The 26,937-nt window shown below is 46.5% G+C and overlaps 1 protein-coding gene across 3 annotated transcripts in view; it reads right to left on the reverse strand.

The window, feature by feature from the left end:
* The window catches only part of PLEKHN1 (pleckstrin homology domain containing N1), a 52,962-nt gene that overhangs the window by 11,222 nt on the left and 14,803 nt on the right, over positions 1–26,937 (reverse strand). For 2 of the 3 annotated variants that reach the window (XM_058161056.1, XM_058161058.1), the window contains exons 3-8: positions 17,280–17,426; positions 16,995–17,075; positions 14,262–14,367; positions 7,491–7,615; positions 5,193–5,342; positions 3,954–4,034 (exon numbers count right to left, since the gene is read on the reverse strand). In XM_058161056.1, coding sequence (XP_058017039.1) covers positions 3,954–4,034; positions 5,193–5,342; positions 7,491–7,615; positions 14,262–14,367; positions 16,995–17,075; positions 17,280–17,426 — 690 coding nt within the window. The remainder of the gene's footprint in view (positions 1–3,953; positions 4,035–5,192; positions 5,343–7,490; positions 7,616–14,261; positions 14,368–16,994; positions 17,076–17,279; positions 17,427–26,937) is intronic. The other variant, XM_058161057.1, reaches the window with a different exon arrangement.

A 26,937-nucleotide genomic window follows, 5' to 3' on the forward strand; every position in this document is an offset into this window, starting at 1 on the left:
ATTAGGGCTTATTTTCCAGTTGGGTCTTATTTTCAGCAAGATACGACATCTAAATTGCATCTATGCAGCTGAGGATCTTAACTGGGGCTTATTTTGGGGTAGGCCTTATATTACAAGCATCCTGAAAAATCATGCTAGGGCTTATTTTCCTGTTGGTCTTATTTTGGGGGAAAGAGGGTATAAATCCTTCCATTCCCCCACTATATCCTGTCAGAGCTCTGGGCCTCTGGTGGCTCAACGGACTAAGTCTGTCTGTTATTAACACAGCTGCTTGCAATTACTGCAAGTTCAAGTCCCACCAGGCCCAAGGTTGACTCAGCCTTCCATCCTTTATAAGGTAGGTAAAATGAGGACCCAGATTGTTGGGGGCAATAAAGTTGACTTTGTATATAATATACAAATGGATGAAGACTATTGCTTGACATAGTGTAAGCCGCCCTGAGTCTTCGGAGAAGGGCGGGATATAAATGCAAATAAAATAATAAAAAAAAAGAGCTGAAGAAGCTTCTTGGATGAGAAGGGAAATGTCTTCAAAGAAAAAAAGACAAGAAAGTCCTGAAAAAAAACAGCTTTTTTGGGACAACCGTGATCTGGATGACAGAGAATCTCTACAGACATTCATTTAAAAGACAATCAAATAGAACAACAGAGTTGGAAGGGACCTTGGAGGTCTTCTAGTCCAACCCCCTGCCCAGGCAGGAAACCCTACACCACTTCAGACAAATGGTTGCCCAATCTCTTCTTTAAAACTTCCAGTGTTGGAGCATTCACAACTTCTGGAGGCAAGTTGTTCCACGGATTAATTGTTCTCACTGTCAGGAAATTTCTCCTTAGTTCTAGATTGCTTCTCTCCTTGGTTAGTTTCCACCCATTGCTTCTTGTTCTACCCTCAGGTGCTTAGGAGAATAGCTTGACTCCCTCTTCTTTGGGGCAGCCCCTGAGATATTGGAAGACTGCTATCATGTCTCCCCTGGTCTTTCTTTTCATTAAACTAGACATCCCCAGTTCCTGCAACCGTTCTTCTTATATTTTAGCCTCCAGTCCTCCAAGCATTGGGTTGCTTCTACTTTAAATAACAAGAGTCCCCTTCCCTCCCCCAGATCTAAGGTGAGTCCAAATAGCACCAACAAAGTAGCACGGAAGAGAAAGCAAAACTGACCCATTTTTTTTTTTACCACCGGGGCACCAGGGCTGAGAAAAGGGGCCATGTATGTTTCCCCTTTTCCATTGCTTCCTCATTCCAGATACTTGCACGCGTGCCTTCGGTTCAGCCAGGATGCTGGTAGGGGCTGAGTCACCCAAAAGGCCCCACCTGCAGCTTGCAACCTTGCAACTCGGAAAAAAAATAGGTTGGCCCGGCTCCGTGAGAACTAGGCTACCGTTCGGGCTGGGCCCCGCCGAGCCGAGCTCTTGCGCCACCGCTCGAGGAATGCGGCTGCAAGGCGGGCACCACCCTGCTGACGGCTGCTGCGTCACCTCCCACCCCAGTTTTTATTTATTTATTTATTTTATTAAAAAAGTTTTATTTTAACATTCATATCCAATAACATATTTAATGTACCATCATATACAATTAATCGGACCTGCCCGGTCACCACTCCCTTCCTTTAACTCTCTTCCCTTCTCTACCTTCTTCTACTTTCCACGACCATCCTCCCCCTCTCTTATCTACATCCTCTCCTCCTTCCTCCCTACGCCTTTCTTCTCCCTCTTCTATCCCTCTTCCTTCCTTTCCTCTTCCTCCTCTTCTCTTTCCTACCTCCTTCTCTCTTCTACTTCCTTCTTTCCTGTCATTCTGAAGTGGTAGCCAGGCAGCTCCGATCTTACATTAATTATACATCTTTGATCATCTTTGTACATTGACCATCAATCCATTTTCTACCCTCATCCCCCCTCCCCCTCTCTTCCCCTTCCTCCCCCCACCCCCGGGACTTCCCAGAACCGAATACAGGGTATAAAACTAACAACAAAAATTAAAATATAACACAAATCATAATCCATAGTCACTCCTTAAAACCTCAACTCCCCTTCCAGAAACAAAGAAAATACATTTCTTCCAATCCATTATATATCAGACCATTCCACTCCTAGAGTTCTCAGAAATTTCTGATTTAGTTAGTGTTTGTTCTTGAATAAAGTACATAGTTTTTAATATCCAACCTTCATCCCACCCCAGTTTTAAAGGGACAGGGCGCTCCATCCCGTGGAGACCTTCCTACGGGGGAGCATCCCTCCTGCGAGGGCACTCCGTGCCAAGGTGTGCCAGTGCACACTGGAGGAACTGGCTGAGATGGGATCCGTGCGAAATGCTCGCTGGGCGAGGCTGAAAATAAAACAAACCGGAACAGCCTAGTTCAGATTGCATCGCTTGCTTACAAACCCAAGTGGCCTTTTGAAGATTTATCTCCGTGACCTTCAATCCAGGGGTGGGGCTGCTGGGGGTCTGCAGGGGTTCGGGAGAACCTCTAGCAGTTCGGAGAACCCCCAAATCCCACTCCTGGCTGGCCCCGCCCACCCCACCCTTCCCCTCTAAGGAGTCCCCCACGCGGCCCGTTTTGGATGCAGGTAAATGCAAGCCATGCGCAGAGGCTCGGGGAGGGTGAAAAATGGGCGTACTGGAAGTTTCTGGCCTCCAGAGCCTGGGAAGGCTGTTTTTGCCCTCCTGGAGGCTCAAGGAAAGCCTCCGGAGCCTGGGGAGGGCAAACACACACCCACACACCATGGTGAAGGAGGCTGACTAGGCCACACCCACCATGGCCACGCCCACACAGCAACCAGGCAGAGAACCCCTGGCTGCAAAAACCTCCATAGGGCAGGACAAGAAGCAACGGGTGGAAACTAATCAGGGAGAGAAGCAACTTAGAGCTAAGGAGAAATTTCTGACAGTTAGAACAATTAATCCGTGGAACAACTTGCCTCCAGAAGTTGTAAATGCTCCAACACTGGAAGCTTTTAAGAAAATGTTGGATAACCATTTGTCTGAAGTGGTGTAGGGTTTCCTGTCTGAGCAGAGGGTTGGGCTAGAAGACCTCCAAGGTCCTTTCCAACTCTGTTATTCCAATTATTTCTAATTCTATTTCATTCGGTTTATGCTTGTCCTACATAGGATCGAGTTGCGTTGTCCTTGGGCAGGATTTGAACTCGGGGCTTCTTTAAACCCATCAGGAACAAGCTGACACCTGAACCAGGGAGATCTTCAAATGGAGGCTGGACGCTCAGAGATATTTTTCAGGGGAAGGAGAAGGGGGATTAGATAGATGTCTTCTTAGGTCCTTCCCTAGAATCCTTCCTAGGATTCTACTGATTTTAAAACCAATTATCTTTGGCTGCTCAGAACACCGTATATAAATCCTGAAAGCTGCAACGCGGCACCGATTATATCATTCCATGAAAAAGCCAAAGGCAACTTTAAAAAAAAAATTCCCATTGCAATCTGTATATTTATTTACTTACTTTAGTCATTAAATTTATAGGCTGACCATTTCACTGCAATTCTAGCTTTCCAGAATTTGGGAAATTTAGCAATAGCAACAGCACACTTAGACTTATATACCGCTCCACAATGCTTTGCCGCCCTTTCTAAGCGGTTTATGGAGTCAGCCTCTTGCCCCCGACAATCCGGGTCCTCATTTTACCCACCTTGGAACGATGCGACGGCTGAGTCAACCTTGAGCCAGCTGGAATCGAACTGCTGGCAGTCGGCAGAGTCAGCCTACAATACTGCATTCTAACCACTGTGCCACTACGGCTCCTTCCTTCCTTCCCTCCCTTTGCAATAGACTTATATACCGCTTCACAACAATTTGGCTCCTCGTTTTACCCACCTCAGAAGGATGTGCCACCGAGGCTCAAATATATTACTTCTAACCCTAACCAGAAATAAATAAATAGACAGATAGATAGATATCAGCCCAAATGAGAAAAAGAAAAGACCAGCAAACAATTTGTCTTACTTTGAAATAGAGGCCGTTCCGTTCCTCAGAGACAATAACCAGGGTAGATGGATAGAGCACCAAGAGGCGATGATGCTGTTCCTGTTTGTATCAAAGAAGACCGTGTTTCATATAAATAAAAATGCACCATCTGCGTACCTATTACTTGGTGAAACTTTACACAAAAAGGGGCCAAAAAAAAAAAGGGATTATTTACAGTTGGGCACATATAACCAGCCAGGTGTTTAGAGTGGATTTGCCAATTTTTGTCCACCTATCTTGTCCTTCTGAAGGACCTGGGATAGGGATGTGTTGTTGAATAAGAATATTATTATTACTATTGGCTGCATAATCAGCTAAATGTTTAGACTGGATTTGTTTACTTATGGATTTATTATTATTATTTTCTTGTTCAATGAAAAAATCAGAAATAGGGACGGGACGGGACAGAACAGAACAGAACAGAACACAGAACGGAATGGAATAGAATAGAGAGGGACGGGACAGGACAAGACAGAATACAGAATGGAATAGAACAGAATAGAATAGAATGCAGAATGGAATGGAATGGAATGCAGAACGGAATGAAACAGAGAGGGATGGGACAGGGTAGGCAGGACAGAATAAGGAATGGAACAGAACAGAACAGAACAGAACAACACAGAACAGAACAGAACGGAACAGAGAGGGACGGGATAGGACAAGACAGAACACAGAATGGAACAGAAAAGAACGCAGAATAGAATGGAACAGAGAGGGACGGGACAGGGCAGGCAGGACAGAATAAGGAATGGAACAGAACAGAACAGAACACAGAACAGAACGGAACAGAGAGGGACGGGACAGGACAAGACAGAATACAGAATGGAACAGAACAGAACACAGAACGGAACAGAATGCGGAACAGAGAGGGACGGGATGAGACAGGACAGAACAGAACAGAATAAGGAATGGAATGGAACAGAACACAGAACAGAACAGAACAGAACGCAGAACGGAACAGAACAGAGAAGGACAGGACAAGCCAAGACAAGAGAGAATACGGAATGGAACAGAACACAGAACGGAACAGAACAGAACAGAGGTATAGATATCTCAGCTATTGTTTTGTCCCAAAAGAAAATGAGATTTTTTGAGATTCTTGAGATTCTCCCACTTGGGATTCAGCCATTCACTCCCAGGGGAAGACACACACACACACACACACACACACACACACACACACGCCTCCCCACCCTCCTCCTACGAAGGGGGCTGCACCTGGAAAGGTAAATGCTGCAACTTGACTTTGGAGACGCAAAGGATGTCGCCCAGGGACTTGCGCTGGGTGCCCTTCCATTCTTGCACGTGGGCGTTTTGCATCGACCACCGCAGCTGCTCCTTGCCCAGCAGGCCCTGCGTCCAGGCCCTCTAAAAGCGGGGTGGGGGAGGGGGAGGGGGAGAGAGAGCAAAAATCTCATCATCACAGCAACCGTCCCGTCCCTTCCCTTCTACACTTAGAACAACTTTTATCGTCGCTTGGAACATACACGCATCGGCAAACATGAAAACGACGCTTCGTGGCACACAGCTCTCAAAGGGTCACTACTTGTAAGGTGCCCGCCAGTGGAAAAGGCCGTGCAGGAAAAACCAGCCGTGCCAGTTTCCACCGCCAGCTGAACTTTTGGCAAAGGAAGGAGTAGAAGGGCCTTGCTTCGTAAGGCATCCGTCGGGGTCCAGCCGAGCTGTCAAAAGCCAGACTGGAATGGCTGATCGGGCCATTCTTTCCTCCCTCCTTCAAGGTCTCTTCCTCATCCCAGCAAAATGACTCAACGCTTGGGAGGCCGCAAGCCATAATAAACACCGAGAGAAGTGTGGTGGGGAGAGTTTCCCAGGATGCAAAGAAAACTTGCTGGAGGTTTTTAGGGGGAGGCAGACCCAGAGGGCGGAGATCTGCCTATGGGGCAGGGAGTCAGAGACAGAGGTGGGGTTTCAGCAGGTTCTGACCAGTTCTGGACAACCGGTAGCGGAAATTTTGAGTAGTTCGGAGAACCGGTAAATACCCACCTCTGGCTGGCCGGGCCCCCAATCTATTCTCTGCCTCCTGAGTCCCAGCTGATCGGGAGGAAATGCGGATTTTGCAGTAACTGTCGTGTCCCACTCCTCCGCTGACGGCCGGGTCAGGGAAATCCGAATCAGGCTTGCCTCTGCAGCTCTGCCCAAAGTCCTAGCAAAGTCCTCAGAGCAGGCAGGAGACCAGTAAGTGACTTCAGCAAGATAAGTTCGACTTTGCCTGACTCAGAGACTGCCAGAAAGCAGATCCTTTATATAGGCCATGGGGTGTGGCTCCATGACTCAGCACTCATTAAGGCCTGCCCCTCCCTTCCTTCTGTTGCCTCCGCCTATCCAATCTTCTGATGCGAGGGCATGGGCATTTGCCTGGGCATGGAGCCAGGGCTGGGGCCGGGAGGTGCTCCTTCTTCTGCAGTTTGTCTGGGCATGGAGCCAGGACTTGGGCCGGGAGGCATACATTCCTCCGTGTTCGGGAGCAGATAAGAAGGCCCCGGCTGCTCTGAGGGCGGGCAAGACACAACAGTAATCTTCCCCTGGAGTGGGGTGGGAATGGAGATTTTACAGTATCCTTCCCCTGCCACGCCCACCAAGCCACGCCCACAGAACCGGTAGTAAAAAAATTTGAAACCCACCACTGGTCGGAGAAAGAAATGTCCCCCATTTGCCTCTACACTCTTGGACATGATATTCAACTTTCCCATCGATTCCTTCCTTCCTTCCTTCCACCCTCCCTCTCTCTTTCCTTCTTCCTTCCCTCCCTTTCCTTCCTTCCTTCTTCCCTCCCTCCCCCCTTTCCTTCTTTTCTTTCTTCTTCCTTCCTTCCTCCCTTCCTCCTTAACCCCTTCCTTCCTTCCTTCATCTCTCCCTCCCTCCTTGCCTTCTATCCTTTTTCCCTCCCTCCCTTCTTTCCTTCCTTCTTCCTTCCTTCCCTTCCTCCACCTTTCCTTCTTTCTTCTTCTTCCTCCCTCCCTAACCCCTTCCTTCCTTCATCTCTCCCTCCCTCCTTGCCTTCTATCCTTCTTCCATCCCTTCCTTCCCTCCCTCCCTCCATCTTTCCTTTCTTCTTCTTTCCCATCCTTCTACTCTCCCTTCTCTTCTGCCCTTCCTCCCTAACCCCTTTTCCTTCATCTTTCCCTCCCTCCTTGCCTTCTATCCTTCTTCCCTCCCTTTCTTCCTTCTTTCCTTCCTTCTTCATTCCCTCCCTCCACCTTTCCTTCTTTTTTCTTCTTCCTCTCTCCCTAACTCCTTCCTTCCTCTCTCCCTCTCTCCTTGCCTTCTATCCTTCTTCCATCCCTTCCTTCCTTCTTCCTTCCTTCCTTCCCTCCCTCCCTCCACCTTTCCTTTCTTCTTCTTTCCCATCCTTCTACTCTCCCTTCTCTTCTTCCCTCCCTCCCTCCCTCTTTAACCACCGCACAGCCCAACCCTGCCATCTTTCGCAGAGGGGGAGGGGGGCGAACTCTGAAACAGGTGCCATGGTTTGGGCCAATTCCCCCTCTAGATCTTCACCTGAGACTCCAGGGGCAAATCTGGGCGTCCTCCACTCAAGTTGATCTGCTTCTCCAGGTGGTAGAGCCAGTGCTTCAGTTCCGCCTGGCTGGGGCAGAAGATGGTCAGCGGGGAAAGCAGGGGGCCTAGGAGAGCAAGAGAGGCGTTGAGTTCATTTGCGCACTTGAGTTTTTGCACAGATTTATTATTATTAATTTTTTGTGTGTGTGCAAAGGAACCACACCGACTCGGCGCACACCCTGATAACTTTTTAAAAAAATAAATAATAATGAATTATCCTTAGGAAGGGACTCCTTGTCCCTGCAGCTGGAAGGCAAACACAGCCAAAGCCTTTTTTGCCGTATTAATTATTTCCCTGCCTATAGAAAACCAGCCCTTCAGGGCAAAAAAAAATGGAAACGCTTCTCCTGCCGAAACGCTGCGCTGTCCTTTTAAAAGCTTCATGTGAAGCTTCGGTGGAGACAGTTTAAGAAAGACTCAACTTTAGATCTAAGGAATTTAGCCAAGTTAAACAGGGCTGTTATCCTATCGGCCCTGAAGTTGTTCTTCTCCCATCTTCAGCCCTTCGGTGTTGACACAACTTTTTACCTTGTCTGAAACTCCGTTTATTTTACTCCCACTGTCCAAAGAAGGCTTTGGTGCCTGCATTCAGCAAACCAAGCAAGGCTGTAAAGCTGAAAAATGTCTCATCGTATTCTGTATTTTATTTCTTCATCTGGGGGTGCAGTTTTTTAGCATTCCTTCCCCACCATAAACAAGTCAAACGAGAGAAAAAAAACAGGAATAAAAACCAAGCATAGTGGGGCAGTCCAAATTCATAGAGGGAGGCGGTGGCTCAATAGCTAAGACGCTGAGCTTGTCGATCAAAAGGTAGGCGGTTCGAATCCCGAGTGCTGCATAACGGGGTGAGCTCTCGTGACTTGTCCCAGCTTCTGCCAACCTAGCAGTTCGGAAGCACGTAAAAAAAAAAAATGCAAGTAGAAAAATAGGAGCCACGTTTGGTGGGAAGATAACAGCGTTCCGTGCGCCTTTGGCATTGAGTCATGCCGGCCACATGACCACGGAGACGTCTTCGGACAGCGCTGGGTCTCCGGCTTCAAAACGGAGGTGAGCAGCGCCCCCTAGAGTCGGGAACGACTAGCACAGATGTGCGAGGGGAACCTTTCCCTTTTACCAAATTTTATAGCCAAAGCAGTTTCTGTTCTGTACCTCCTGCCTGAAATAATTCATCAATATTCAGAGATCCTTGCATAGACAGGTAGTCCTTGACTTACGAACCACAACCGAGCCCAGAATTTTATGTTGTTAAGCGAGACACTTGTTCGGGGAGCTTTGCTCCATTTTACGACCTTCCCTGCCTCAGTTGTTAAGCGAATCACTGCAGCTGTTAGGTGCGTAACACGGTCGTTAATTGAATCCGGCTTCCCTGTGAATTTTTGCTTGTCAGGAGGTCGCAAAAGGGGACCACGTGACCCCGGGGGGGGGGGACTGCAACCGTCATAAGTACCTGCCAGTTGCCAAGCGACTGAATTTTGATCACGTGACTATAGAAATGCTGCAACATGTGAAAAACTCTCGTAACTCGCATTTCCCAGTGCCGTCGTAGCTTTGAACGGTCACTAAATGAAACGTTGCAAGTCAAGGTATTTGACTTTTCTTTCTTTCTTTGAACTGCTGTTGGGGAAAGCTATCGTTCTCCTTCACGGTTGATTCCTGGGCAAGCTTCCAAGAAGCCAGGTTGACTTATCAGGGTCAGCTTTTCCCCCGCTGGATCCCCTCTTGGTCTCCTTATCCAGCCCTGATGGTAAACAGAGGAACTCTGCTCAGCCGCCCACCAAGTTCTTCCCATCGGAGGATTCAGATCTCAGCTCAAACCTTAATCGTTTCCTGCCCTGCCCCTCTTAATCAAACAAATTACGGTGCTTGGACTGCCAAGATAAGCCCAGACCGTCGCAAGCCGTCATAACAAGCCATTATCGGCAGAACGAGTACTTTGGCCTGGCAGTACGTGCCCCCGTGTTTGAACACAAGCAGAGTATCATTCATTCGTTTCCCTGTTCCGTAGAGAGTTGGGAGAAGCTTGTGGGGAAACTGAGGCAGAGAACAGAGTGGTGGGGAAGGGTGATGTGTATTTAGAATAGAATAGAATAGAATAGAATAGAATAGAATAGAATAGAATAGAATAGAATAGAATAGAATAGAATAGAATAGAATAGAATAGAATAGAATTTTTATTGGCCAAGTGTGATTGGACACACAAGGAATTTGTCTTGGTGCATAGGCTCTCAGTGTACATAAAAGAAAAGATACGTTCATCAAGGTACAACATTTACAACACAATTGATGATCAATATATCAATATAAATCATAAGGATTGCCAGCAACAAGTTATAGTCATACAGTCATAAGTGGAAAGAGATTGGTGATGGGAACTATGAAACGATTAATAGTAGTGCAGATTCAGTAAATAGTCTGACAGTGTTGAGGGAATTATTTGTTTAGCAGAGTGATGGCCTTCGGGAAAAAACTGTCCTTGTGTCTAGTTGTTCTGGTGTGCAGTGCTCTATAGCGTCGTTTTGAGGGTAGGAGTTGAAACAGTTTACGTCCAGGATGCGAGGGATCCCACATCCCACAACATTTCCCACATGTTGCCTGTTGGAACTGCCCAGAATCTTAGCTAGAGGTTCGCCCGAACCCCTGTGAACCTCCAGCGGCTCACCCCTGCAGGCAGGTATATAAGGAGCTTCCCCACCCTAATGGAAAGGTTGTGAATTTTCCCCCTTGCTGTTCTAAAAATCACACCCAACTGCCTGAAGGCCGTTTTGCTGAAAAGGAAGTTTTGTTTTTTTTAAACAGCTGGCGGGGCCACGGACGGCTAGCCCTTGTTCCAAAGGGCGATACTATCTCAAACCAGAAGAAAATATTTCCTCTTCAACCCGCCCCTAGGCAGGTTGTCGATCCTGAGTGTTCAGTTTTTTTGTTTTGAATGGACTCTCCCCCCTCTCCCCCCCCAGAAAAAATGGAAGGCGTAAAATCTTAAGAAGAAGGTCATTTCTTCATCTCTATAGCCCCCCCTCCCCCCCCGCACGCCCACACACACACACACACACACACACACACACACACAAACACACCCAGCTATTGAGGATTTAAAAAGCTGAACCACACTAAAGGTGGTTTAAAAAGAGCACAAAAGGACCTCATTTGGAAAGATGGAGAAATAAATAGAGATGTGTGTAGCGGCAGTCAAAAAAAGCCAATGCAATCCTAAACTGCATTAACAGAGGGATACAATCAAGATCAAGGGAGGTACTAATACCACTCTATAAAGCCTTAGAGTATACCACTTTATAAAGCCTTAGTACACCTAGAGTACTGCATCCAGTTTTGGTCACCACACTATAAAACAAGATGTGGAGACTCTAGAAAGAGTGCAGAGAAGAGCAATCAAGATGATGAAGGGACTGGAGGCTCAAACATATGAAGAACGGTTGCAGGAACTGGGCCTGGCTAGTCTAGTGAAGAGAAGGACCAGGGGAGACAGGATAGCAGCCTTCCAATATTTGAGGGGCTGCCTCAAAGAGGAGAGGGTCAAAGCTATTTTCCAAAGCACCTGAAGGCCAGACAAGGAATAATGGATGGAAACTGACCAAGGAGAGATTCAACCTAGAAATAAGGAGAAATTTTCTGACAGGGAGAACAATCAACCCATGGAACAGAAGTTGCCTTTGGAAGTCGTGGGAGCTTCATCCCTAGAAGTTTTCAAGAAGAGACTGGACTGCCATTTCTCAGAAATGGGGTAGGGTCTCCTGCTTGGGCAGTGGGATTGGACTAGATGGCCTACAAAGCCCCCTTCCCACTCTGTTAATCTGTTAATCTGTAAAAGATAAGGAGTGGCAACATTCCCAATTTATAGTTCAGGTTTTCCGGTCTTAGACTGGTTTGCCCGCACCCCACTTTCTCAATTCTCAATATCAAGCTGCACCCTGATAAAGATCATAGCAATCGTTCAGTTTAGAAAGGAGGCTCAGAAGCAACAAAGGAGCAGAAACAGTCTGACTTGGTTGTTAACCCAACAACTTTCACTCTTATAGGCCAGGGAGCAAATTGCATTTCAAAGTTACAATTCTAGTAGTTTTACTCATTGTAATACTATTCAGGGAAGGTGCTGGCTCGGTTTGTGCAGCCCCAACTGTGCTGTCTTTTAGGCAGGGGTTTAAAAACTGGGGGGGGAAAAACTTCAAAAACTTTTCTCCGGAAAGGTTGTTGTTTTGTTGTTTTACTATTGTCTTTTGGTTGTAGGTTTTGAATCCTCTTTGAGTTTACTTGGGAATGGGCAGTGCTGATAGGATTTATAAAATCCACCAATTGAGGGGGAAAAAAATACAGGTAGATCAAGCCAGGTGTTGTTGCTGTGGTTGTTTTACCAATTCTGGAAGGAATTTTGAAATTGACACGCTCTGGTGTGAAATTGACTAGAGAACAGGCAGAATGGTCTTTTCTTCCAAAAGATTCTTGAACCAGAATCTTTCCCTCTTCAAACCTAAATAAAGTGCAGAGCCAATTCAGAATTTAGCTAGCATTTTCCCCATCAAGGTTTCTCCCGCAGTTATGAAGTTGTTTCCAAACACGCTATTTATCTGAGCATCGATCTCAAGACCTCTACTCCAGGGGTGAAATTTACTTACCTTCCCTACTGGTTTGGAAGTGCGCATGCCGAGCGCACGTCACGTGAGCTGCTGGAGATTCATAGGGGTTCGGGTGAACCTCTAGCTAGGACCTGTTTTGGTAAAACACAGGTTACTTCCTGGTTAAAACCTGGTTAAAACCTGGTTAAAACCAGGAAGTAATCACGTCCAGGTGGTTGGGCGGAGCCTCACAACAACGACGCTACTATTTTGCAAAACCACCTGCCGCCGCCGCTAACCGGTTCGCCCGAACCAGTGCAAACAGGTAGCGTTTCACCCTTGCTCCACTCTCCTTTTCAAGTACGATTTCTGGACCCAACTTGTCTTTGAGCTACTGCTTGCAACTCAGCAATTATTTTAGTCTGTCGAATTCCCCCTTTTTTTCCCCTCTCTGGGTTTCCCCTGGTTCTGAATCATGATCCTTGGCAGAAACTGTTTTCTTGGGAGAATAGGACCGATTCTTTAGTCATCCTAAGAGCAGCGCGTCTTCTGCCACTATGAATAATAGTTTAAAGGGTGTGACGTTAGAGCGCCGATAAAGATTGTGGATTCTCTTGAACGGCTATGAATGGGGCTCGCTTATGCATCCTGCCCACGCGCTTCGGGACCAGATGAAAATCTAAAGCAGCGGAGGATGCTCAAATATTTGGGAAATAGTTGGCAAAGATGTTTAAAGATAAATCAGCTAAATGTTGTAAGTGCCACCAGATATCTGGATCTTACTATCATATGTGGTGGACATTTGGAAAAGCAAAGAAGTATTGGATAAACATTAAGAAATGGCTGGAAGAGAGGACACAGTATTGAGTTGAAACCAGAAATATATCTGTTAGGGATTTTAGGAATTTATATCTGTTAGGGATCCCTGTTAGGGATTTTTACCTGAAATTTATAATAAAGAGAATGTATATTTAATTTATTCAATGTATTACCCGCAGCTAGAATTGTATTTGCACAACATTGGAAAAGTGGAGAGATTCCCATTGAAGAGAAGGTGATAAGGGATATATTAGAACGTGCAGAAATGAATAGATTAACACTAGTAATTAAGGAGAATATTATGTGGTATGGGAAGTATTTTATCAATGGTTGGAGAATAAAAAGGGAATTTGGAAATGAAGACGACTAAGGAACAAATAGAAAATATATTAAGATATAAATAAGGGACCTGTATACTGCACGAACCAAGAAGAGGGCCGTGAAAATATTTACAGATCCCTCACATCCAGGACATAAACTGTTTCAACTCCTACCCTCAAAACGACGCTATAGAGCACTGCACACCAGAACAACTAGATACAAGAACAGTTTTTTCCCGAAGGCCATCACTCTGCTAAACAAATAATTCCCTCAACACTGTCAAACTATTTACTAAATCTGCACTACTATTAATCTTCTCATCATTCCCATCACCAATCTCTTTCCACTTATGACTGTATGACTGTAACTTTGTTGCTGGCAATCCTTATGATTTATATTGATATATTGACCATCATTTGTGTTGTAAATGTTGTACCTTGATGAACGTATCTTTTCTTTTATGTACACTCAGAGCCTATGCACCAAGACAAATCCCTTTTGTGTCCAATCACACTTGGCCAATAAAAAAAAAAAAAAATCTATTCTATTCTATTCTAATAAGATGAAAATTGTTAGTACACGTATGATGAGCGTAATGATGTTTAATGTTACTATGACACTATCCCTAGAAGCCGTTAAGAAGAAAATGAACAATGTTTAACTCTTTCATATATTACAACTTTTAATTTAGAGGAACAGTATTAATGTGAATGTGAATGAAGTTGCAAATGTTGAAGGATGTGGCAGAGAAATACTTGTACCCAGGCAACGCACTGCTTAAGGAAAGAGGGAGAAGAGTTTATATTCTTAAAATTGAAAAATAAAAAACTTTTTTTTACAAAATATATATATATATATATTTGGGGACCTACAAGGAGTAGGTGGAAGGACCCAGGCATGGTTAGATGCAGAACAGAAGGTGGCAAGAGGCGTGATAGCTCTCTTCAAATATCTATGGGCTGTGGAAGGTTTGCAAAGGATTCAGACCTAATTCTGTCCTCACCTGTAAATTTGTCCTCACCTGCAATCTGAAAAGCGTGGAGATCTTCCTGAATTCCGTTTTCATTTTCCAGTTTGCTCAGCTGAAGTTCTGTCAAGGGTAGCAAACCCTGCAGGAGGATAAAAAGTGAGTTGTTGACCTCGCCATCTCCATCGTCAAATCTTCTTTTATCAAGTTGATTAAGGTACTGGATATCAAAGTATAATTTATTGGCAACGAAAAGACCTCAGTCTATATCTAAAGATGGATCCGACTTCTGACGAAAAGGTGTTCCCGGTCAGTGGTGAGTTTCAATTTTTTTTTAACTATGGGTTCTGTGGGCATGGCTTGGTGGGGGTGGCATGGCTTGGTGGGCGTGGCATGGCTTGGTGGGCGTGGCAGGGGAAGGATACTGCAAAATCTCCATTCCCTCCCTACTCCAGGGGAAGGATACTGCAAAATCTCCATTCCCTCCCCACTCCAGGGGAAGGATACTGCAAAATCTCCATTCCCTCCCCAATCCAGGGGAAGGATACTGTAAAATCTCCATTCCCTCCCCACTCCAGGGGAAGGTTACTGCAAAATCCCCATTTCCTCCCGATCAGCTGGGACTTGGGAGGCAGAGAATAGATGGGGGGCAGAGCCAGTCAGAACTTTTACTACCGGTTCTCCGAACTACTCAAATTTTCCGCTATGGGTTCTCCAGAACTGGTCAGAACTTGCAGAAACCCACCTCTGGTCCCAATGGGCATTATTCAAAGCCAGAGGTCTACTATTTTCTAAAACTGATGGGTTAAGTGGATTGGGACCCCACCTATATGGAAAAGACGCAGCAAACAGGCTAGGGAAGGGTTAAATTCTAACTTTCAAAAATACCCTACCAAAGCACCAACAAACAGAAACGTTTTGTCATGTGGCCTGTGTCACTGAATGAATCACAAGCAGGAAACTCAGGTTGCTTTTTCGCCCTGCGTGACCTTGGGTTGCACACCTTTAAGGAGGAATTGCAAATACATTTTTTGGGGGGTGGGGGGAAGTGGTAATATTGTGGTACACCAGCAGCCTGCGGATCTGGCAGCGGAGTCAGATAGTGAGGAGGCTGGGGAGGACAATGGGCCAATCTTGGAGTCAGGGGAAGGCCCGGACAAGGTCTCTGCATCAGAGGCAGAGATGGGGCCAGGGCCATCTGGGAATGATGCCCAGACTCTGGAGCTTCCAGAGGCGGACAGCAGAGAGGCAGAGGAACAGGAGGAGCCTGTCCTTAGTGCACGCAAGCGTAGAGCTGCCAGAAGGCAAGAGCAGCTGAAGAAAAAAGGACAGCCAGGGAGTAAGGCCAGGAGATGACTGGCCCCTCCCATAAGGCTTAAAAGAGCAGCAACGAGCCATTGGGTTCTTTGTAGGAAAGCAACGTTGATTCCCGTGCTTCTTGTCAGCGTCTCTTGAACTTTGTGGGGGTTTTGCCAAGAAAAGTTTTTGGCAGGTTGCCAAAGACTTCAAAGATTGGTGATAAGGCCGAGGAACTGGTTATTAAGAATTTTGTTTTGGACGAAGCTGAGACTGAATTAATTCTCAGCTGTTTTAATAAAATAAGTTTGTTCAGGACTGAATTGTGTTTAGTAATCACTTCTTGGGCCTCGGTCACAACAGGAAAATTGGATCAGGAAGAAGGTAGGGAGCAAGGGAGCAGGACTCAGCCAAATGGGGATCCAGTACTGAGATTTAAAAAAAAAGAGAAGAGAAACTGAGAAGATAAAAAAGGATCCAGTGGGATATTAATTATGCACCAACCCCCCTCTACAACCCACAATTTCTTTTTGCTTCTGTAAGAGACGCTGAGCCAGCAAGCAAATTTCTGGCTTGAGGACCTCTGGAGTTTCTGCTGTGAAGCTTCCTCTCAAGGTCATTGCACCGATAAAAATGAATGCCAGGTCGGTAGAGACCTCTTCTGACCTAGGCTTCCTTAGAAATTAAACAGCACAAACTTAGTCCCGGCAAACCTCTTTAATTTATACAGCCGTAAATTACTTTCTTTTACAGCCCTGCAAGGCTTGATAAACAGTCTTTCAGAGGGAGGTTATCAACACCCACCTATCTCACCTGGAACGTGGCCAGAGAGGTAATTTCCAGACGGAGGGCAAGGCCAAACTTGGCACAGAGTCACAAACAGTAGTTTCAAATCTTGAATTGGCCAGATGAACTAATTGCTTCCTGCAAAAGCTCACATCCCGTTCGCTTCTCTTTTATGTCTTATGGGAGGGGCCAATCATCTCCAAGCCTTACTCCCAAGTCGACCCTGTTTCCTTAATTGTTCCTGCCTCCTGGCAGCTCTGCGCATGCGCACACTGGGAACAGGTTCCCGCTGTTCTTCTGCCTCGCTGATGTCAGACTCCGGAGGCAGCAAAGAACTACCAGATGGCCTTGGCTCCCCTCTCTGCCTCCGACTCAGAGCCATTGTCCGAGCCTTCCCCAGACTCCAGGACTGGCCCACGTTCCTCCCCAACTCCTCACTGTCCGACTCTGGCGGGCCACAACAAGACCAAAAAGAGGGGAGGAATCCAAAACCTATGGGAAAACAGCATCAGAGATTGTCTCCCAAAGGTTTGTGATGGATTGTTCAACAGTTTATAATCCACATCAACTGGCTTTGAGGTTTTCTAATGGGAAAATTTCCACGCTGTGCTCAGGAATGCTAAGAATGGAACCAGGAAACAGAGGTGGCTGTAGTTTCTAATTACGGATAACCAAACCCTCATTTACCTGATACTTGTGTCCGTTGGGGCCGAGCGACTGAAAATAGAGAAACTCTTGAAAAAGCTCCAAATAGCAGTCGTTTGCTTCCTGCCAAAAAAAAAAGAAGAAGAAGAAGACATGGAGATCTTTTTATTCATTTCCGTCGGTCTTCGGGGTGCTCGCGCCGAATAAAGGTGAACAAATTGAACGATGTGAAAAAGCAGAAGAAACCAATGGGTCACAAACGCACCGACCCAGAGGCCTTCAGAAGCTTTCAGCATTGGACATGGGGGAGGGGTGTGTGTGTCTCACCTGGCAGTGCTGAAACTTAAATTTGAGTTTGGAATAGTGGATTATTTTCCCCAGGTTCCGCACCACCGTCCTCCTCCGTCCTTTCTTGAACAGGCTGGGGAATCGCTGGTCAAAGTTTTCCTTTTCATTCTCCTGGCTGGCAAAGTTCTGTACCAAAAATGAAAAACATTCTTAGAAAAAGGAAGGAAGGAAGGAAGGAAGGAAGGAAGGAAGGAAGGAAGGAAGGAAGGAAGGAAGGAAGGAAGGGATAGATGATGGATGGATGGATGGATGGATAGATGGATGGATGAGAGGAAAGAAAGGGAGGAAGGGAGGAGGGAGGGAGGGAGGAGGAAGGAAGGAAGGAAGGAAGGGATAGATGATGGATGGATGGATGGATGGTTGGATGGGAGAGATGAGAGAGGAAGGAAGGAAGGGATAGATGGATGGATGGATGGATGGGAGAGATGAGAGAGGAAGGGATAGATGGATGGATGGAAGGAAGGAAGGAAAGAAGGAAGGAAGAAAGAGATGGATTGATCTGTGATGGGAGAGATGAGAGGAAGGAAAAGAAGGAAGGAAGGAGAAAAGAAATATAAAGAAAGAGAGGGCAGGAGGGAGGGAGGAAGAGATGGATGGATGGATGGGAGAGATGAGAGGAAGGAAGGAGAGTGGGAGAAAAGAGAAAGAAAGAAAGAAAGAAAGGGAGAGAGAGAGAGAGAGGAGGAGGAAGAAGGGAGGAAGGGAAGGATAGATGATGGATGGATGGATGGATGAAATGGATGGAGATGAGAGACAGAAAGGAAGGAAGGGTTAGATGGATGGAAGGAAGGAAGGAAGATGGAAAGAATCAAGGAGGGGAGGGAGGGAGGGAGGGAAGAGAGAGATGAGACGAAGGAAGGAAGGAATACATATATATATATATTCAAAATATACTGTATTTCTCATAACCAAGATAACCCAGAGGTAAATAATATCCCTCTTTGCACCGTGCCCATGGCTAAAAACACCCTTTCTTATATTGAAAGACCGAAAGGCAGAGACGCAGCTCCCTTCCCCCAAAACCTGAAGCTCTTCAGAAAATTCGTCCTGGCAGAAACTCCTTCCGTGGCACTTCTCATCCTGCCCAGATTCACCGCCCTGAGGCCAGTTTTTTCCCCAGATCAAAAAGTTGGCAACTCTAAATTCAGTCGCGATGCCGTTCCCCAAAGGTCAAATGTCACGGGAAAAGCATCTGTTGACGGATCTCTGTGCCAGCTGAAGATTTTAAAGATCTTTGCCCAACTCTTCAATTGTTGACTCCTCGATAATAACTTTAATCCCTTCTATATTTAAATTAAGGTGGTGCAGTGGCTAAGACGCTGAGCTTGTTGATCGAAAGGTCAGCCGTTCAGCGGTTCGAATCCCTAGCGCCGCGTAACAGGGATGAGCTCCCATCACTTGTCCCAGCTTCTGCCAACCTAGCAGTTCGAAAGCACGTAAAAAATGCAAGGAGAAAAAATAGGGACCACCTTTGGTGGGAAGGGAACAGCGTTCCGTGCGCCTTTGGCGTTGAGTTATGCCGTCCACATGACCACAGAGACGTCTTCGGACAGCGCTGGCTCTTCGGCTTTGAAACAGAGATGAGCACCGCTCCCTAGAGTCGGGAACGACTAGCATGTATGTGCGAGGGGAACCTTTATATTTAAATTAAATCAGTCTCACTCTCTTAATTTCACTCAAAATGAAAAGTTACCAGCCCAGGAAGAGTCAAAAATTAGTCCTAATAAAGGACTTTCAAATGCACACAACCAATTTTCCAAATTCAGCTGTTTTTAATTGCGGGCAGTTTTGATTCCTACACACACACACACACACACAAACATCATTATAAGCTTATAAACTTCACCTATTTGTTTACACTTCCCTAACTCTGCAAAGATATTTTCTTCCAAACCTCTGTTGTTTTAATTTAATTTTAATTTAAGTTTAATTTTCCCCCAATGTCAATTCTTTCCACTTAATTCCTACAGCAATTTTAGTCTCCAGATCAACATCGCTTGAAATGAGCGAGCTCCTTCCCGAGACTAAATTCTTTTATTTCCTCATTAAGGGGTATCCTAATGTCCGATGGGCAAAGTAAAAAAAACAAAAAACATTTTTTTTCCATTGACAGAGATAAGATCTGACGAAGGGAGGTTGAATAAAGCATCATAAAGCTGCTACATTCTTGGCTAAAATTTTTCAGTGTCAGCCTTCCTGATTAAACGGTGAAGCCCTCCAAACCTATGCAGGCCTTATCTCAGCTGGGAACGTTTAAATCCCACGGAATAATGAAAAAAAGTCTTGATAGCGCTGGGAACGGAGTTCAGTTAATGGTCTCTGGATCGCTTCCAGCGCCTATCTTCTTAGCCTTCCTATTGATCTGAAGCCCAGCAAAAATGAACCGAGAGCAACAAACATGATTAGGAGGCTGGAGGCTAAAACATACGAACAAAGGTTTGCAAAAATTGGGTATGTCTAATCTAGTGAAAAGAAGGACTGTGGGGTGACATGATAGCAGTCTTCCAATATTTGAGGGGCTGTCACAAAGAAGAGGGGGGTCAACCTATTCTCTAAAGCAGGGGTCCCCCAACCTTTCGGACCTCAGGGACCACCTAATTCATAATTTTAAATCCCACAGACCACTAATAGGATCTGCCTAATGACCAGCTGGATGGGCGTGGCTAGGTGGTCATGTGACTGGGTGGGTGTGGCTGGGCCAACTCGATGTCACTCACATCCAGGGGTGCCTCATCGGTCTCTACTCACCCCTCCCCTGCCAGTCACTCCTTGCCTCCCCTCCCGGACTCCTTAGGGCCCCAACAGGAAGGAGTTGTTGGAGCTAATATTTGCAGATCCCTCGCATCCTGGACATAAACTGTTTCAACTCCTACCCTCAAAACGACGCTATAGAACACACTACACACCAGAACAACTAGACACAAGAACAGTTTTTTCCCCCCGAAGGCCATCACTCTGCTAAACAAATAATTCCCTCAACACTGTCAAACTATTTACTAAATCTGCACTACTATTAATCTTCTCATCATTCCCATCACCAATCTCTTTCCACTTATGACTGTATGACTGTAACTTTGTTGCTGGCAATCCTTATGATTTATATTGATATATTGACCATCAATTGTGTTGTAAATGTTGTACCTTGATGAAGGTATCTTTTCTTTTATGTACACTGAGAGCATATGCACCAAGACAAATTCCTTGTGTGTCCAATCACACATGGCCAATAAAATTCTATTCTATTCTATTCTATTCTATTCTATTCTATTCTATTCTATTCTATTCTATTCTATTCTATTCTATTCTATTCTATTCTAAGCAGCCACCACAAGAAAGAATTGGCAAAACAGCTCAGTTCAAATTGGATCTGACTAAGAAGGCAGAGAACCCCTCGCTAAAATTTTTGGAGCCCACCCCTGGTTTTCCTGCATCTCTTTTCATCCACATGCATGTCTCATTGTCCTCTCCCCCTCTCCTCCCTCCCCTCTTTGATTCCAGTGAAACAGACCGGGTCGGTTTCTCCAGCCGCTACCCAAAATAACCGAAAACAAAACCCTCCCGTAATTAGCAAGGGAAGTGCCTCTCCCAGCTGTCTTCGCTCTTTTCCCATCACAAGGCCAACTCGCCCCAGGCCGTGGACTAAATCCGAGTGTGCGCCGCCCGAAAGTGTGCAGGATCAGGTGGCAAGGAGGAGAACAACCACCATCTGGGCAGCAGCATCCGCCAGTCCAAATTCACACCTACCGGTTTGGATATTCAGGAGATTTAATAGTCCCATTTTTTTTTCCCCTTCTGGGTTTCGTTCATCTGATTTATTCTTATTTTCCCCTCTATTTTTACTTTTTCTCTCACTTCCCCTGGATTCATTCCGTGAAACAGAATTTTAAGACGAGAGATCTTGGAAACCTGGTGGGCAATCACTTAAATAGGAGCCAGCCGTGGGCTGCAGCTGCCAAAAAAGCCAACACAGTTCTGCTGGGCTGCATAAACAGAGGGATGGAGTCGAGATCATGTGAAGTGTTAAGACCACTTTATAAGTGTGGTAAGGCCACACTTGGAATATTGCATCCAGTTTTGGTCGCCATGATGTAAAAAAGATGTTGAGAGACTCTAGAAAGAGTGCAGAGAAGAGCAACAAAGAGGATTAGGGGACTGGAGGCTAAAATATATGAAGAACGGTTGCAGGAACTGGTTGCTGGAACTGGTTGTGGTCTGCCAGCAGCCTGCGGAGCTGGCAGCAGAGTTGGACAGTGAGGAGGCTGGGGAGGACAATGGGCCAGTCCTGGAGTCTGGGGAAGGCCCGCACGAGGGCTCTGCGTTGGAGGCAGAGATGAGGCCAGGGCCATCAGGGAGTGATGCGTGGTCTCCGCAGCCCCCACAGTTGGACAGCAGAGAGGCAGAGGAACAGGAGGAGCCTGTTCCCAGTGCGCGCATGCGCAGAGCTGCCAGAAGCCAAGAGCAGCTAAAGCAAAAGGGGCGACTTGGGAGTAAGGCCAGGAGATGATTGGCCCCTCCCATAAGGCTTAAAAGAGAAACAAAGACACTTGGGCCTTTTGCAGGAAAGCAACGTTGCTAACTCTGTTTCCAGTCGGCATCTCTTGTTTGTTTCTGAACTCCATGGGGCTTTGCCAAGTAAGGCAGGGTATCAAAGAAGGTTGGTGATTGTCCCAAAGGACTTCTCCAAAATTACTTGTTTTGCAACTAATTGGGACTCAGCTGGGAATGAATGTAATTCTCAGCTGTTACAATGAAATAGGTTTGTTTGGGACTAATTGTGTCTTGTACTGACTCAGTAAGCCTAGGTCACAATAGAACTGGGTATGTCTAGTTTAACGAAAAGAAGGACTAGGGCAGACATGATAGCAGTCTTCCAATATCTAGGGGCTGCCCCAAAGAAGAGGGAGTCAAGCTATTCTCCAAAGCACCTGAAGGCAGGACAAGAAGCAACGGGTGGAAACTAATCAAGGAGAGAAGCAACCTAGAACTAAGGAGAAATTTCTTGACAGTGAGAACAATTAATCAGTGGAACAACTTGCCTCCAGAAGTTGTGAATGCTCTAACACTGGAAGTTTTTAAGAAGATGTTGGATAACCATTTGTCTGAAGTGGTGTAGGGTTTGGGGGTTGGACTAGAAGACCTCCAAGGTCCCTTCCAACTCTGTTATTCTATTTCTATTCTAAAGAGCATTCCATTAAACAGCAGGGAAAAAAATTGGAATTTCCACCTATCTATCCTGCCCTCCCTTTGCCAGTCACCCCCATTTCCCCTCCTTTAGCACCCCCATTTCCCCTCCTTTAGCAGCCCTGGCCTTAACTCCACTTCCTCCCCCCCACCACCTGTTCAGGCTGCTTACCTTCCGCTGCGGCTGGTCCAGAGTCCAGAAGGCAAGGTGACAGAGTTTTTGGCGGCCCCCAGCCGCAGGCTGCCGAAAAATACCAGAGGTCACAGAAAAAGCTGCTGCCATCGCTGTCATGTTCTTCACGCATGCGCTTCCCATTCGACTTGCAAGGCGATGGGATGCGCGTGTGTGAAAAACATGGCGGGCCGAGCGAGCGGCGGGGTCTGGCCATCATTACTGGTTTGGCGACCTTGGCCAAATTTCCGCCAACAGTTCGCACGAACCGGTTGTGAACCGGCTGAATACCACCTCTGGCTCAGAGGATATGTTATTATTGTCTCTGATGCTCCGAGACCCGTTGCAAACTCCATTCATTCCCTTCTCCAGCGCTCAATTTAGCACACCAGGCTGTCTGCCGCTGAAACAGGATACCGTAGCAGACGGAAGATTTTAATATTGAAAAGTGCAAAAGGAGCATCTGTTTTTGTTTTTTTGTTTTAGCCCCAGCTCCAGCAAAAAGCGTGCAAGATTTGAATCGCACAGAATGCTTCAGCGAGTTTCTCCCATCTCCAGCTAGCCAGCCAGCCAGCCAGCCAGCCAGCCAAAAATCAGCCAGCAAGCCTTTTTGGTCCATACAGAAAATTTGCACAGTAATCTTTCTCACGGTGTCAGTAAACTCCTCTGGATGGAGATGGGAGCTGCCAAGCGGCGATTAAGCTGTTCCCCCAAAAGGGAAATTAAGCTGCCATCCAAAAGCAGAGATTAAGTTGAGTTCTATTGATCAGCTGCCACAGCTGGGGGAAGATAAAGTGAAATTACGCCGGCGAGTCACAACACAATACGAACAGGAGATGCAACGTGGGGGGAAAATTGGGCGTTTCTCCACATCGGGTAAAAAAGAAATCCCCGCATGCAGAAAAGCAGCGAAAGGAGCTAACTTTCTACCTATAAGGATAGGGATACAGAGAAGGGTGGGCTGCTAGGGGTTCGCGGAGGTTTGGGAGAACCTCTAGCTAAGATTCTGTGCAGTCCAGAGAACCCCCAAATCCCACTCCTGGCTCCTCCAACACACGGCCCGTTTTGGAGGCAGGTAAGTCCAGGATGCACACGGAGGCTCGGGGAGAGCAAAAAACGGGCCTACTGGAAGTTCAGGAAGGCCAGAAACGGGACAGTTTCCAGCCTCCAGAGGGCCTCCAGAGCCTGGGGAGGCTGTTTTTGCCCTCCTAGAGGCTCAAGAAAAGCCTCCAGAGTCCGGGGAGGGCAAAAATGCTCCCCCAGCTATGGTGCAGGAGGCCGACTAGGCCACGCCTAGCCTGAGGTCCGAAAGGTTGGGGACCCCTGCTTTAAATAACTAAAATACATTTGGTTTAAGCCAGTGCTTTCCAAACTTTTTAAAAAAACCTTTTTACTTGCGCCACAGAAAAACTTACGGCTTCTTCATGTGTCATTACGAAAAAACAAACAAACACTTTTGTACAATTTTGGGGAATTTTATACCCAGATTTGCGAGGCGTAGGTTTAAATACTTGGCGGCTTTGCACAATAGGGGAAGCTAGCTGTTACGTGCGCTTAGCAAATGGCTAAAAATAAGATTTCTCTCTCTCTTGCTATTTTTTCTTCAAGACGCTCGGTGGGAAATTACTGTTAGTGGAACGTATTCCGTAGGCTAGCCGCAGACACAAGAAACATTTAGGCGGGGGAAAAAAGTTTCATTCCTAATTACGAAGGATAAGCCGTTAATTATAATAGCGAGTGCCACTTTCCCTATTGGAACAAGCCTTTAATTATACAATCTGTGCTCTAACTTCGAGTTCACATGACTGCAAAAACATCTATGTAGGAGAGTTACAAAATAGGAATCCAACTTTCCCTTCGTCTCTGCACGAGTACCTGTTCTAGCCAGGAAAGCAAGTTATTCTGCCATAAAGGTAGTCTTTGACTTGCAACAGTTCGTTTAATGACTGTTCCCAGTGACGCGGGCACTGAAAAAAGAGACTTGTGGCCGTTTTTCACATGACCGTCGCAGCATCACAATTCGGACGCTTGGCAACCGATTCATATTTATGACGGTCGCAATGTCCCGAGGTCACGTGATCCCCTTTGGCCACCTTCTGACAAGCAAAGTCCACTTAACAACCGTGTTACTAACTTAACAACTTCAGGGATTCACTTAACAACGGTGGGAAGAACGGTCCTAAAATGGGGGCAAAACTCACTTACGTGTTTCTCTTAGCCACAAAAATCTGGGGTTCACTTCTGGTTGTAAGCCGAGGACTACCTGCGCAGGAGGAGAAGGCCAATCGGAAAGAAGAAAGGGCAGAATCATACAGAGGCATAACAGACCACTTCTCCGAATAGGAAATTTTGTAGCTGAAGTATTGTGGTCCGCCAGCAACCTGTACAGCTGGCAGCCGAGTCGGACAGTGAGGAGGCTGGGGAGGACCATGGGCCAGTCCTGGAGTCTGAGGACGGCTCGGATGAGGGCTCTGCGTCGGAGGCAGAGAAAGGGCCATCTGGGAGGTACGTGCTGCCTCCAGAGCGGGACCTCAGTGAGGCAGAGGAACAGGAGGAGCCTGTTCCCAGTGCGCGCATGCGCAGAGCTGCCAGAAGCCAAGAGCAGCTAAAGCAAAAGGGGCGACTTGGGAGTAAGGCCAGGAGATGATTGGCCCCTCCCATAAGGCTTAAAAGAGAAACAAAGGCACTTGGGCCTTTTGCAGGAAAGCAACGTTGCTAACTCTGTTTCCAGTCGGCATCTCTTGTTTGTTTCTGAACTCCATGGGGCTTTGCCAAGTAAGGCCTTTGGCAGCGTGTCAAGGGAGATCAAGGTGGGTGATTATCCCGAAGGACTTTTCCCGAAGGACTCTTTACAACTAATTGGGACTCCTCTGTGAATGAACAGAGTTCTCAGCTGTTGCAATAAAAGAGGTTTTTGGGACTACTCCTGTGTTTTAATGACTCAGGAAGCCTAGGTCAGAAGCGGCAAAGCCTTTATAACAGGATGCAATTCAGGCATATTTATTTGGGACTTGGAGAATCCCCGTGCAAACGTAGGACTACAATTCTGAAATAAGCACCCTCAAATCCGGAGTTAAGTTTATGCAGTGCAGAATCCGTTCCGCTCAATGTATTGGGGGCTTATTTAATACAGAAAAGCACGTTCAGCTCCCTTCCCTCCCTTCCACATCCACACCAGTGGTGGCATTCAGCTGGTTCGGACCGGTTTGAGCGAACCGGTAGTGGTAGTGGTTCAAGCCCCCGGCGCTGTGCTGTCCTATTTAGCCACGTTTTCTAAGCAGCGCGCATGTGTGCAATCTGTGCGCGCTCACATTTTCAGCGCACAGCGAACCGGTGGTAAAATTATGTGAAACCCACCCCTGATCCACACACCCCACACACGCTGCCCCAATCCTGCTTTTTCAAAGCCCCTTCATTCGCCCCCTCCCTCTTTAAGCCTTGCATCGACCAATCTTCTCCATTCAATGGTTGCCCTTAGCAAACGACGTAATGCATTCGTGCCTCGTTGTGCAAATAACTCCAGATTTTGCTAGCTAGAGGGAAGGTGGAAAGGACAGTCTGGGAATCTTTCTCTCTCTCTCCTTTCCACTTTCTCTCACACCACCCCTTTATACATCATCAAGGACAGCCGCACCTCCGCCTTTAATTAGAGACACCCTTCCTTCTTTTGAAAGCCAACCAGACTTTGTCTTTTCCCAGGTTCCCAGGCTCTCGAGCGGGTTAAAAAAAATTCAGCACAGACCTGCTTGAGCTAATCCGTGAGGCAACATCATCTCATTAGCTCACTAAACCTGGTTGGGCAGGATTGAAATGAAATGGATTATATATGTCCTAGGAGGGACATAGTAGCTCAGTGGCTAAGACGCTGAGCTTATCAGTCTAAAGGTCGGCAGTTCAGCGGTTCGAACCGGTTCTCTGCCCTAATGATTTCTTCCAACAACCAGTTTACCAAACTGTTCAGAAAGTTAACAACCAGTTCTCCCGAAGTAGTGCAAACTGGCTGAATCCCACCACTGTTAGCGTGGAGCTTTTTAAGACTGTAGAAGGAGAGGAGGACATCTGACTCCTAGACAAACACCAGCCCTGTGAGGTATGCCCTGGGGTGTGTTTTTTTCAACAGTAATTCAACTCTATTAAAGGTTTAGAGAGAGAGAGAGAGAGATATGGAAGAAAGCAGTCAACTTAATGTTAACCGCTATAATCTAGATTGCAGAAAATATGACTTCTGTAACAGAATCATCAGTGCTTGGAACACTTTACCTGACTCTGTGGTCTCTTCCCATA

This window comes from Ahaetulla prasina, chromosome 18, assembly GCF_028640845.1.
Source record: "Ahaetulla prasina isolate Xishuangbanna chromosome 18, ASM2864084v1, whole genome shotgun sequence".
Taxonomy (NCBI): domain Eukaryota; kingdom Metazoa; phylum Chordata; class Lepidosauria; order Squamata; family Colubridae; genus Ahaetulla; species Ahaetulla prasina.